At 39.1% G+C, this 13,083-nt stretch overlaps 2 protein-coding genes across 5 annotated transcripts in view; both read left to right on the top strand.

Moving 5' to 3' along the window:
• The window catches only part of LOC119485923 (E3 ubiquitin-protein ligase TRIM39-like), a 25,085-nt gene extending 20,622 nt beyond the window's left edge, over positions 1–4,463 (top strand). For 2 of the 3 annotated variants that reach the window (XM_037765767.1, XM_037765766.1), the window contains exon 2: positions 2,208–4,463. In XM_037765767.1, the coding sequence (XP_037621695.1) occupies positions 2,210–3,850 (1,641 nt within the window). In that variant the 5' untranslated portion in view covers positions 2,208–2,209 and the 3' untranslated portion in view covers positions 3,851–4,463. Of the gene's footprint in view, positions 1–1,420; positions 1,559–2,207 lie in introns of those variants that run through there. The other variant, XM_037765765.1, reaches the window with a different exon arrangement.
• On the top strand, positions 1,434–13,083 carry LOC119485932 (E3 ubiquitin-protein ligase TRIM39-like). Of its 2 annotated transcripts, none has more exons than XM_037765782.1 (2): positions 1,434–1,558; positions 11,016–13,083. In XM_037765782.1, exon 2 carries the CDS (start codon positions 11,018–11,020, stop codon positions 12,656–12,658), a length of 1,641 nt encoding a protein of 546 aa, XP_037621710.1. In that variant the 5' UTR covers positions 1,434–1,558; positions 11,016–11,017; the 3' UTR covers positions 12,659–13,083. The 2 variants fall into 2 exon arrangements, with proteins under 2 accessions (XP_037621710.1, XP_037621711.1); XM_037765783.1 differs by lacking the exon at positions 1,434–1,558 and adding an exon at positions 10,257–10,365.

Here is a 13,083-nt window from a genome sequence, read left to right as displayed (position 1 = left end):
AAACCCTCACAGGTACTGCATTCAGCATAAAAAATATATGCTCAAATCATAACATGGCAAACTCAAACCCAACAGGCAACAACAGCTGTCAGTGTGTCAGTGTGCTGACTTGACTATGACAAAACATACAAAAAGTTTATAAAATAATATGTTTTGTTCTAGATTATACTACCCAACACTTTATACAAGTAAAAAACTGAACGATTATTTAATTAGTAGAGCAACAGAATATTAATGGATTCATTATTTTGATGGTTTAAGTCATATTTCATGTAAAAACATTTCATGGTTGCAGCTTCACAGAGTTGAAGATTTGCTGTTTTTCCTTTTAATAATGTTAAAGGTGCTATTGAAAACATTGATAACATTCAGCCACTAGATGTCACAGTTTCCCTCCTCCGTTCCATTGCTTTCACTTGAATTTAATGGTTGCCAGTTCGTTGCACAACCTGCATATTTTATGGTTGAATGGAATGACTCAGACAGACAGTCATGTCAAGTGATGAATGTTTCCTGGTAGAGTAAAAGTCATTTTGCAACATGTAGCTATAGGCCTACATTAGGTGTATGTTTGTGTGTGTGGCCCTCCGCTGCTGTAGTTTCAACTGGGCGAATCAACTGTTCTAGCGGCGGAGCATCGTAAAACACACTTCAGTCAAAGTCGACACAAACAAAGTAAAACGCATCAAAACCGTCTTTGTTAGTCTTTCCAACAATCACCAACTCTGGTTCAGTCGGCTACCCACAAACCGCTTACAGTGATCACGTCTGTCTGGGTCAAGTTGATCATATAAGCAGATTATAATTTACATTTACTTTTTCCCCTCATCAATCTACACTCAATATGTCATAATGACAGTGAAAACAGGATTTTAGAAATTTGTGATTGTTTTAATTCCAGCGTCAAAATCCATGAGTGATGCAATGAGAAAAAACACTCTTCTTTTTTTATCATGATATTTTTAACTCACAATGTTACATATTCCATGTCTGAAAAGGCCTATAGTTAAATTGTATGTATATACATTTATATTTCCTGATGTTCTGATTTTCTTACAGATTGTATTTGTTGTTTGATTTGGTGTCAGTATGTTGCCTTGATATCAATGACCATGATGTAAATAAGTCTTATTGTGTTATTGACATGTTACAGATATGTGTGACGTCTCTCTTGTGTCAAATAAACTAAACTCTTCTGGTTAAAGTAAATCTGAGGCACCTTAAAGTTTCAACATAATAAAGATAAGAAACACCTTTTAACATGCCTTACTCCTCCTACCTGTTAGGTATATCACCACCTTTGCTCCATATTAACCAGAGAAAACCTGCTATTTCCCAATAACTGTGTAAATCAGAGGGAGGAAACAAAACCAACAGAGCTGCAGTGAGAGGCGGAGCAACACTACAAAAACCAGAGCTTCAACGTCACACTGCAGAAACGAGAGTGAAGTTTGTCAGAGTGGCAGCCACGCAAGTCTCTGTTTCTCTCTCAAAGAAAATTCAAACTGAGTTCATCAGGTGTTTCTCAACAACACAGCAGAGTCTCTGCCAAACACTGGTGAGTACAGCTGATAATATTTACACTTTGAACAACCAGGATTAAAACAAAACTTCAACTCTACTCAGGCAGGAAGCTCCACTCTTTTCATTTCATACTGAACTATGACTGTTTGTCTTCAGGTCCTCTAAACAGTAGCCCACTTTAACAGATTTAAACAGTCTCTCTGTGTCAGTTCTCAGGACTTAAGTAACTTTTAACTGAGTCTTGGTGGTTTGGAGTTTAGTTTCACTCGTACTTTCCTGCTATTATTACTGTTTACTGATCGCTTCCTACATACTGCTTCCTCTATTTCCTCTAGCTGTTTCATATTAAAAGCTTTCCAGCAGAAACCAGCAGGAGGCTTTTAATGTGAAGCAGCTATAGAGGAAATACAATGTGTTTGTCATCAAGTAAGCAGAGCTTTGTTAGCAGTGTTATTCTTCAATACAAATTGGTCTACACAACATGTTATGGATATATTAGGTGCCATTTTGCCAGAGTAGCAAGCTTGAGCTTGTCAACAGGGCTTAAATGGTTTTGGTTGCTTGCGGCTCATTTCAAGTCAAAACACAGGATATATAATTCATAATTACTTTACCTAATATCATATGTTATACTTAAAAGAACAGTAATCACATGTGTTTGTTTTCTTTCACTATGTGTGTAGATATGGCTGCTGCCAGCAATCTGCAATCTGAAGATCAGTTTCTGTGCTCCATCTGTCTGGATGTGTTTACTGATCCAGTCACTATACCATGTGGACACAACTTCTGCAAAAACTGCATCAATGAACACTGGAATACTAGTGACAGGTACCTGTGTCCGATGTGTAAAAAGGTTTTCAACACAAGACCTGAACTGCACGTCAACACTTTCATCTCTGAGATGGTTGTTCAGTTCAGACAGTCAGCTCAACAGAAAACCAGCAGCAGCAGCTCAGAGCAAGAAGTGTCCAAACCAGGAGAAGTTCCTTGTGACGTCTGCACTGGAACCAAACTGAAGGCCCTGAAGTCCTGCCTGGTGTGTCTGGCCTCCTACTGTGAGACTCACCTGGAGCCTCATCTGACAATGTCAGGGCTGAAAAGACATCAGCTGATCGACCCTGTGGAGAACCTGGAAGGCAGGATGTGTATGAAGCACGATAAACCTCTGGAGCTGTTCTGTAAGACCGACCAGACATGTGTCTGCATGCTCTGTCATGTTTTAGACCACAAGATGCATGATGTCGTTCCTCTGAAAGAAGAATATGAAGGAAAGACGGCCGAGCTGGGGAAGACAGAGGCTGAAATCCAGCAGATGATCCAGAAGAGACGACTGAAGATTCAGGAGATCAAACACTCAGTTGACCTCAGTGAGGAAAATGCAGACAGAGAGATAGCAGAAGGTGTTCAGGTCTTTACTGCTCTGAAGGAGTCTGTTGAGAGAGGCCAGGCCTATCTCATCGACACGATCAAAGAGAAGCAGAAAACAACAGAAAAACAGGCCGAAGCTTTCATCAAAGAGCTGGAACAGGAAATCTCTGAGCTGACGAAGAGAAGGACTGAAGTGGAGCAGCTCTCACGCTCTGAAGACCATCTCCATCTTCTCCAGAGTGTCCAGTCCCTGAAAGCTGCTCCACCCACCAAGGACTGGACAGAGGTCAGCGTCCGTCCATCATATGAGGGGACTGTGGTGAAAGCTGTGGCTCAGCTGGAGGAGACACTCAGTAAAGAGATGAAGAAGCTGGTCGCTGAGTCAGAGCTGAAGAGGGTCCAGCAGTATGCAGTAGATGTGACTCTTGATCCTCATACAGCTCATCCTAAACTCATCCTGTCTTATGATGGGAAACAAGTGAATCATGGTGATGTGAGGAAGAATCTCCCAGACAACCCAGAAAGATTTTCTGATTGTGCTTGTGTTTTAGGAAAGCAGAGTTTTTCTTCAGGCAGATTTTACTTTGAGGTTCAAGTTAAAGGAAAGACTAAATGGGACTTAGGAGTGGCCAGAGAGTCGATCAACAGGAAGGGAGACATCTCACTGACCCCTGAGGACGGTTACTGGACTATATTTTTGAGAAATGGAAATGAGTATGAAGCTCTTGATGTTCCTTCAGTCAGTCTGTCTCTGAAGTCTCGGCCTCAGAAGGTGGGGGTGTTTGTGGATTATGAGGAGGGTTTGGTCTCCTTTTATGACGTAGATGCTGCAGCTCTTATCTACTCCTTTACTGGCTGCTGCTTCACTGAGAAACTCTTCCCATACTTCAGTCCTTATCTTCATAATGGTGGTAAAAACTCTGCCCCTCTGATCATCTCTCCTGTTGGAGTAAATTAATAACTTATCTTATTTCATGTATTGATTTTTTTTTCATTCAAGGGAACATGTACACATTAATGACAACACATTAGAGTTTACATCTTGTTTTCTACATAGCCAACACATTGCTTTGACGCATTCATGTCTTCAACCCTGCATCATGACCCTCGTTATGTGGAGAATATCTATTTAAAACCCTGTTAAACCTTGTTAGCCGAGTGGTTACAGCGTATACAATACTGTATAACCTCCATTTACCGGGTTTGATTCAGACCTTGGTACCTCTCCGCCCCCCCATTTTAACACTGTCCTCAAATAAAGGTGAAAGTGCCCCAATAATCTTTTTTTTTTAAAAAGGGCAACACTTCACTTTAAAGGTCTGCAAATTTCATGGTAATAAGGTGATAATTAGCAAGTAACCTATTAGAAATTTCTTTGGAATTACTGCCAAATTACCCCAATATTTACCTCAAAATGTATAAAAAATTACTTTATTATAAACATTATTTAATAATTGTATTCCGCTATTTCCGAATAGCCGGTAATTTATTTAATACATTTCCAGGAAAAGAATACAAAGTTAATTGATTCGCTTTATTTCCATGTCTGCTGATAAATAGATAATAATTAGCAAATAATTTATTTAAAATTTCTTTAAAAACTCCCTGAATCATGACATTAGCTATCAGGTTAAATTTGTGTAGACAATAAGTCACATGATGGTGAGATTTGTGTCTGATCAGAAGTGTCTTCTATTAGTTTGGGTTCACCACCTCTAATGAAGAGCAGCACACAGCCGCTTCTCAAGCCTAAGGGCCCTATTTTAACCATTATATGCTCTTTACCATATAATTATTAAATATAAATGTTTATTAAATAAATGTTTATATTAAAATAATTTTTCGATACATTTCTATGTAACAATAATTTCAAAGAAATTTCAAATAGGTTACTTGCTAATTATCACCGAATTACCATGAATTTTGCAGACCTGTAAAATGAAATGCTACCAAAACAAAGTTAAGGTAAGTAAGGCCTATTACATCCCTATAGTGTCTACAGAATACAGGATGTCATTTAATTATAGTGGGCATAAAAAGTTAATGGTGAAAATTAATTAAGAGAATAGATGCTAATAGAATTTTCTATTTTGTGTGAAATGTGGTATAATTAATTACTGGTCCCTTTTTATTTGTTTTGTGAATACTGGTAAGATGGCTATTGAGTCAAAGAAATCTGTAAATATGTGATTGTTAAATAAAAACTGTAAATAAACTAGTTGTTGAACACAAAGCCTGAGTAAGCAATGACTTGAGCACCAAACACTAAACAGAAAAGCCTGGTTTACACATAAGTTGTATTTCATGAAAAATACATTGTGTTTCCTGTAATCCACGTTTTTTATCCTACAGTGATGGAGAGCATAATGATGAATAACTAATTAATGTCTTCAGAATATTTTCCACCTGGCATGTGTTAGTGCTTCACATGGCTGTTATTTATATACCAGGTTTTATGTGAGAGTTTGTGGTATTGTACCGGTTTGTCTTCCTGTCGCAGAGCGCTGACTCAGTGCAGCTGGCGTTGGAACTGAACGCCACCAAACTGGAGGGCAGGTGAAGAGGTCGGTGAAGAAGGAGAAGCAGAAGAATAAAACTGACTGAGGAGAGATGGTGGATCCAAACATATAACTTTTTACTTGTTGTATCAGATTATATTGTCTGGTGTTCCCGTTATTGTGTTAAAATAAATACGTTCTTTAATTTTGTCAGAATTCGTTGTACAATGGTAGTTCTTTGCTGAATGCAAATCTAATTTTCCAGCAAAACTTGTAAATCTGTGTAGTTTCTGAATGCACATCATAAATCAAATTAAAACGGAGACACAGACAGTAGTGATGTGTTGGAGCTCTTTCACTGAGATTCATCTCCGTAAAACATACGAAGAATCACTTCCAGAGACAAATGGATCAGATCAGAACTGTGGTGAGTTCAGACTCTTCGTCCTTTCACTTCTAACATACAACTAAAACCACAAAGTGTAGTTTTTACATTTCTGTTTGTATACACATTAAACAATCTACACACAATATGTTAATAAGTGAGCTTTAGAGGTGTTGACAGGTGTGTTTTTAAACTTTAGACAGAGCCAGGCTAGCAGTTTCCCCCTGCTTCCAGTGTTTATGCTAAGCTAGGCTAACCACATCCTGGCTGTAGCTTCATATTTAACATACAGACGTGAGTGTTATTGATCTTCTCGTCTAACACTCGGCAAGAAAGCGAATAAACATATTTCCTAAAATGTTGAACTGTTCCATTAATGCTGTTTTCTTTGGGACACCAGTGTATCGCAAAGCATTGTGGGATTCCAGGCAAAGCAGGACTGACCAGCGACGAAAACAATTTGAGTCATAACGCAGTTATTTCTTTGAAGAAATGATAAAGAAAAAGTGACGCAGTAGTGAAACAGGAAGTTTAGTCTTGACCTGCTGTGGATGAATCTCTGTGGAGGAGAAGATCTTTACTGTAGTTTCTGGGACGTCTCTTTGGTCTCTAAAATTACAGGTACAGAAATGAAGAGCACAGCGACATGGCAACACTAATCAAATGCTCTGTGAGCTGGCATAGCGAAATATTTTGCCACTGAGTTGTATTCTAAAATTATATTTTGTATTTCTTTGGTGATAGAGGCAGAAAGAAATATGTATGTGTAATATGTGTGTGTTATTTACATTGTGTGGACAGAGAGGGATTATTTAGCTGAATTTCATGGGTTATGAGATTAGCTTGATTCTGTTCATCCCTGTGCTGCTTGTGTGCATCAACGCAAGGTGTCAGTGTTGTGACAGGGAAAGTATTCACATTGCCTTACTCACAATATTCACATATAGTGAGTATTTAATGTTTAAACTGTAGGTTGTTTGCATAATAATCTACAACTCAAATGGGTTCACAATTATTAAATAGTCATTTAATAGTGTTGTTTACACTTTACTATTGAGTGGTTTATAATAATAGTGAGGTTGACATATTTCATGTGTTAATATTATGATGCAAGTTAATATTGTGATGCAACAGTTATCCTACATTTATGGGTTAAGCATTGAACAGTTATATTATATGTTGATATTGATAAAATTAAACTGTACAGTTAAGAGCTTGGATAGATTTGCATATATTGCTATATAAGCCGTGTTATTTTACACAGGCTAGGTTTTCTGGATACCCTTGAACTCCGGATTTGGATTGGAATCTCTCCCTGACGAGGGGGATGGCGAGCTACCCGTGCTGAGCACTTGGATTGAGGAGCGCTTTCAACTTTCATCTGCCTTGCTGTCAGTGTGGTAGGACTGTGAGGAAGGACCTCAAAAGACAATTGGATCTGAACATTTTATTTTGGGGATTACTTTTATTTTTTTAGGGTGCACCCAGTTCAATATACATTTCAAACTGAACAAAACTGAATGCCGGCAGTAATTGTGAATTTATTCTGTGTCAATACAATCATTTTCCTTTAAACTTAATTCTGTGTTCTGCTTACTCATTGTGGTGTCCGATTCCTGTTCATTATTCCTCTCTACCAATCTAGGTTATACTAGTCCAGTGTATACTTATTCATCAGGTGGGTTACATCTCTTTGGTCTCTAAAATCACAGGTACAGAAATGAAGAGCTGCTGGGCACAAAGTCACACAAACTGTTGTAGGATGCTTATTTTAATAATGTTTGGTCACTAGATTGCGAGCGTTGACCCGTGCACAGCGACAAGCACGAAAGCTCAGGATGTTGACCTAATCAAATAAACTCACAAGACAACTTCATAGTTTGTTCACATTTTTTATTTTGTCTTTCCTAAAGAGGATCGTCCTCTTAAAATGAACAAAAATCACTTTTTAAAAAGTGTTTAGTTGAGACTGAACAGAAAGACGACTGATAACATAAAACAATAAATACTTTGTGAAGCATCCGAGCAGAGAGAAGATTCCTGTTTGTGTCACTTTCTACGACTGATATCATAATAACCATGAAGATGGTTGTCAGACAGTGTAAACCTGGTACATGATGCTGTCAGGATGCGTGCTACACCACCCTGAGGGAAGGAACGGATTCATGTTAACACCCAGTCCAGTTAATGAGAACATACCTAATGATGGTGGAGCGGGGACGGGCTCTTGTAATTCTCTGGCCATTATGATCCAGATACTCTTTATACCCCAAAACGGGTAATTTAAGTAAAAAAAACAAACACTACTGTCATGGATAAACCAGGAATAAAAAACTAATTCCCTTTAGGACGCCTTGATGGGAAGTGATGGACGTCAGCCGGAGTGATGGAGGCCGAGGCGTTAGCAGGTCGTCATGGAAGGAGGGGTCCACATGAGGAAGAGGAGGGGGAAGGTGGCGGGTGTTTCCTCTCGATCCTCTCATTCTATATCGTCCTCGCTCAGACTCTGTGCACTCACAATACGCTGCAGGACAGAAAGCAGAGAACAAACTGGCTTGTTTTACCTTTTCTTGTTTTATTGATACTGTGTGATTTTAAACTTGTTGTTGTTTCTGTGTGGAGAACACGGCCTCGCTTCAGAAAGCAGGTTTAACAAACTCTAAGCCTAAGCCTGAACTCTGAGTTGACTAATCCTGAGGAGGGAAACTCTGAGTTTTTGCTTTCAGAACAGCTGATCAGAGTCAGTTCAATCAACTCTGAGTAGGTTGAACCTGAACATAAAAAGCCATCATCAATGGAGCTCTGATACTACGATTCACCATGGCAACAGGGCTGTCAATCGATTAAAATATTTAATCGCAATGAATAGCTAATGAATCATACATTTTCTTATCTGTTCAAAATGTATCTTAAAGGGAGATTTGTCAATCATTTAATACTCTTATCAACATGAGAGTGAGCAAATATGCTGCTTTATGCAAATATATGTATATATTTATTATTGGAAATCAATTAACAACACAAAACAATGACAGATATTGTCCAGAAACCCTCACAGGTACTGCATTTAGCATGAGAAATATATGCTAAAATCATAACATGGCAAACTCAAACCCAACAGGCAACAACAGCTGTCAGTGTGTCAGTGTGCTGACTTGACTATGACAAAACATACAAAAAGTTTATAAAATATGATTTTTTGTTCTAGATTATACTACCCAACACTTTATACAAGTAAAAAACTGAACGATTAGTTAATTAGTAGAGCAACAGAAAATTAATGGATTCATTATTTTGATGGTTTAAGTCATATTTCATGTAAAAACATTTCATGGTTCCAGCTTCACAGAGTTGAAGATTTGCTGTTTTTCCTTTTAATAATGTTAAAGGTGCTATTGAAAACATTGATAACATTCAGCCACTAGATGTCACAGTTTCCCTCCTCCGTTCCATTGCTTTCACTTGAATTTAATGGTTGCCAGTTCGTTGCACAACCTGCATATTTTATGGTTGAATGGAATGACTCAGACAGACAGTCATGTCAAGTGATGAATGTTTCCTGGTAGAGTAAAAGTCATTTTGCAACATGTAGCTATAGGCCTACATTAGGTGTATGTTTGTGTGTGTGGCCCTCCGCTGCTGTAGTTTCAACTGGGAGAATCAACTGTTCTAGCGGCGGAGCATCGTAAAACACACTTCAGTCAAAGTCGACACAAACAAAATAAAACTCATCAAAACCGTCTTTGTTAGTCTTTCCAACAATCACCAACTCTGGTTCAGTCGGCTACCCACAAACCGCTAACAGTGATCACGTCTGTCTGGGTCAAGTTGATCATATAAGTAGATGATTATTTACATTCACTTTTTCCCCTCATCAATCTACACTCAATATGTCATAATGACTGTGATTGTTTTAATTCCAGCTTCAAAATCCATGAGTGATGCAATGAGAAAAAACACTCTTCTTCTTTGCTATCATGATATTTTTAACTCACAATGTTACATATTCCATGTCTGAAAAGGCCTATAGTTAAATTGTATGTATATATATTTTTATTTCCTGATGTTCTGATTTTCTTGTTGATGATACAGATTGTATTTGTTGTTTGATTTGATGTCAGTATGTTGCCTTGATATCAATGACCATGATGGAAATAAGTCTTATTGTGTTATTGACATGTTACAGATATGTGTGACGTCTCTCTTGTGTCAAATAAACTAAACTCTTCTGGTTAAAGTAAATCTGAGGCACCTTAAAGTTTCAACATAATAAAGATAAGAAACACCTTTTAACATGCCTTACTCCTCCTACCTGTTAGGTATATCACCACTTTTGCACCATATTAACCAGAGAGAACCTGGTATTTCCCAATAACCGTGTAAAACAGAGGGAGGAAACAAACCAACAGAGCTGCAGTAAGAGGCGGAGCAACACTAGAAAAACGAGAGCTTCAACGTCACACTGCAGAAACGAGAGTGAAGTTTGTCAGAGTGGCAGCCATGCAAGTCTCCGTTTCTCTCTAAAAGAAAATTCAAACTGAGTTCATCAGGTGTTTCTCAACAACACAGCAGAGTCTCTGCCAATCACTGGTGAGTACAGCTGATAATATTTACACTTTCAACAACCAGGATTAAAACAAAACTTCAGCTCTACTCAGGCAGGAAGCTCCACTCTTTTCATTTCATACTGAACTATGGCTGTTTGTCTTCACGTCCACTAAACAGTAGCCCACTTTAACAGCTTTAAACAGTCTCTCTGTGTCAGTTCTCAGGACTTTAGTAACTTTTAACTGAGTCTTGGTGGTTTGGAGTTTAGATTCACTCCTACTTTCCTGCTATTATTACTGTTTACTGATCGCTTCCTACATACTGCTTCCTCTATTTCCTCTTGCTGTTTCATGTTAAAAGCTTTCCACCAGAGAACCAGCAGGAGGCTTTTAATGTGAAGCAGCTATAGAGGAAATACAATGTGTTTGTCATCAAGTAAGCAGAGCTTTGTTAACAGTGTTATTCTTCAATACAAATTGGTCTACACAACATGTTATGGATATATTAGGTGCCATTTTGCAAGAGCAGCAAGCTTGACCTTGTCAACACGGCTTAAATAGTTTTGGTTGCTTGCGGCTCATTGCAAGTCAAAACACAGGATATATAATTCAAAATTACTTTACCTAATATCATATGTTATACTTAAAAGAACAGTAATAACAGTTGTTTGTTTTCTTTCACTGTGTGTGTAGATATGGCTGCTGCAAACTATCTGCGATTTGAAGATCAGTTTCTGTGCTCCATCTGTCTGGATGTGTTTACTCATCCAGTCAGTATACCATGTGGACACAACTTCTGCAAAAACTGCATCAATGAACACTGGAATACTAGTGACAGGTACCTGTGTCCGATGTGTAAAAAGGTTTTCAACACAAGACCTGAGCTGCATATCAACACTTTGTTCTCTGAGATGGTTGTTCAGTTCAGACAGTCAGCTCAACAGAAAACCAGCAGCAGCTCAGAGCAACAATTGTCAAAACCAGGAGAAGTTCCCTGTGATGTCTGCACAGGAACCAAACTGAGGGCCCTGAAGTCCTGCCTGGTGTGTCTGGCCTCCTACTGTGAGACTCACCTGGAGCCTCATCTGACAGCTTCACGTCTGAAAAGACATCAGCTGATCGACCCTGTGGAGAACCTGGAAGACAGGATGTGTACGAAGCACGATAAACCTCTGGAGCTGTTCTGTAAGACCGACCAGACATGTGTCTGCATGCTCTGCCTTGTTCTAGACCACAAGATGCATGATGTTGTTCCTCTGAAAGAAGAATATGAAGGAAAGAAGGCCGAGCTGGGGAAGACAGAGGCTGAAATCCAGCAGATGATCCAGAAGAGACGACTGAAGATTCAGGAGATCAAACACTCAGTTGACCTCAGTGAGGAAGATGCAGACAGAGAGATAGCAGAAGGTGTTCAGGTCTTCACTGCTCTGAAGGAGTCTGTTGAGAGAGGTCAGGCCAATCTCATCGACTCGATCAAAGAGAAGCAGAAAACAACAGAAAAACAGGCCGAAGCTTTCATCAAAGAGCTGGAACAGGAAATCTCTGAGCTGACGAAGAGAAGGACTGAAGTGGAGCAGCTCTCACGCTCTAAAGACCAACTCCATCTTCTCCAGAGTGTCCAGTCCCTGAAAGCTGCTCCACCCACCAAGGACTGGACAGAGGTCAGCGTCCATACATCATCATATAAGGGGACTGTGGTGAAAGCTGTGGCTCAGCTGGAGGAGACACTCAGTAAAGAGATGAAGAAGCTGGTCGCTGAGGCTGAACTAAAGAGGGTCCAGCAGTATGCAGTGGATGTGACTCTTGATCCTGATACAGCTCATCCCTGTCTCATCCTGTCTGATGATGGGAAACAAGTGAATGATAATGATGTGTGGAAGAATCTCCCAAACAACCCAGAGAGATTTTCTGGTTGTGCTTGTGTTTTAGGAAAGCAGAGTTTCTCTTCAGGCAGATTTTACTTTGAGGTTCAAGAAAAAGGAAAGACTGACTGGAACGTAGGAGTGGCCAGAGAGTCGATCAACAGGAAGGGAGTCATCTCACTGAGCCCTGAGGACGGTTACTGGACTATATGTTTGAGAAATGGAAATGAGTACAAAGCTGCTACTAGCCCTCCAGTCAGTCTCTCTCTGAAGTCTCGGCCTCAGAAGGTGGGGGTGTTTGTGGATTATGAGGATGGTGTGGTCTCCTTTTATGACGTAGATGCTGCAGCTCTTATCTACTCCTTTACTGGCTGCTGCTTCACTGAGAAACTCTTTCCATACTTCAGTCCTGAACGTAATAATGGTGGTAAAAACTCTGCCCCTCTGATCATCTCTCCTGTTGGAGTAAATTAATAACTTATCTTATTTCATGTATTGATTTATTTTTCATTCAAGGGAACATGTACACATTAATGACAACACGTTACAGTTTACATCTTATTTTCTACATAGCCAACACATTGATTTGATGCATTCATGTCTTCAACCCTGCATCATGACCCATGTTATGTGGAGAATATCTATTTAAAACCCTGTTAAACCTTGTTAGCCGAGTGGTTACAGTGTATACAATACTGTATAACAGCCATGTCCCGGGTTTGATTCCGGCCTTGGGATCTCTCCGCCCCCCCATTTTATCATGATTACATCTCATGTTAGCGTATAATTATTAAATATAAATGTTTATTAAATAAACATTTATAATAAAGTAATTTTCTATAAATTTTGAGGTAAATATTGGGGTAATTTGGCAGTAATTCCAAAGAAATGTCAAATAA

Source organism: Sebastes umbrosus, chromosome 3 (genome assembly GCF_015220745.1).
Source record: "Sebastes umbrosus isolate fSebUmb1 chromosome 3, fSebUmb1.pri, whole genome shotgun sequence".
Lineage (NCBI taxonomy): Eukaryota > Metazoa > Chordata > Actinopteri > Perciformes > Sebastidae > Sebastes > Sebastes umbrosus.
This window is presented reverse-complemented; position numbering and strand designations above follow the sequence as displayed.

What these genes read in the sequence shown, in the direction of transcription:
- LOC119485932 (XM_037765782.1), top strand. Translation starts at nt 11,018, where the DNA reads ATGGCTGCTGCAAACTATCTGCGATTTGAAGATCAGTTTCTGTGCTCC.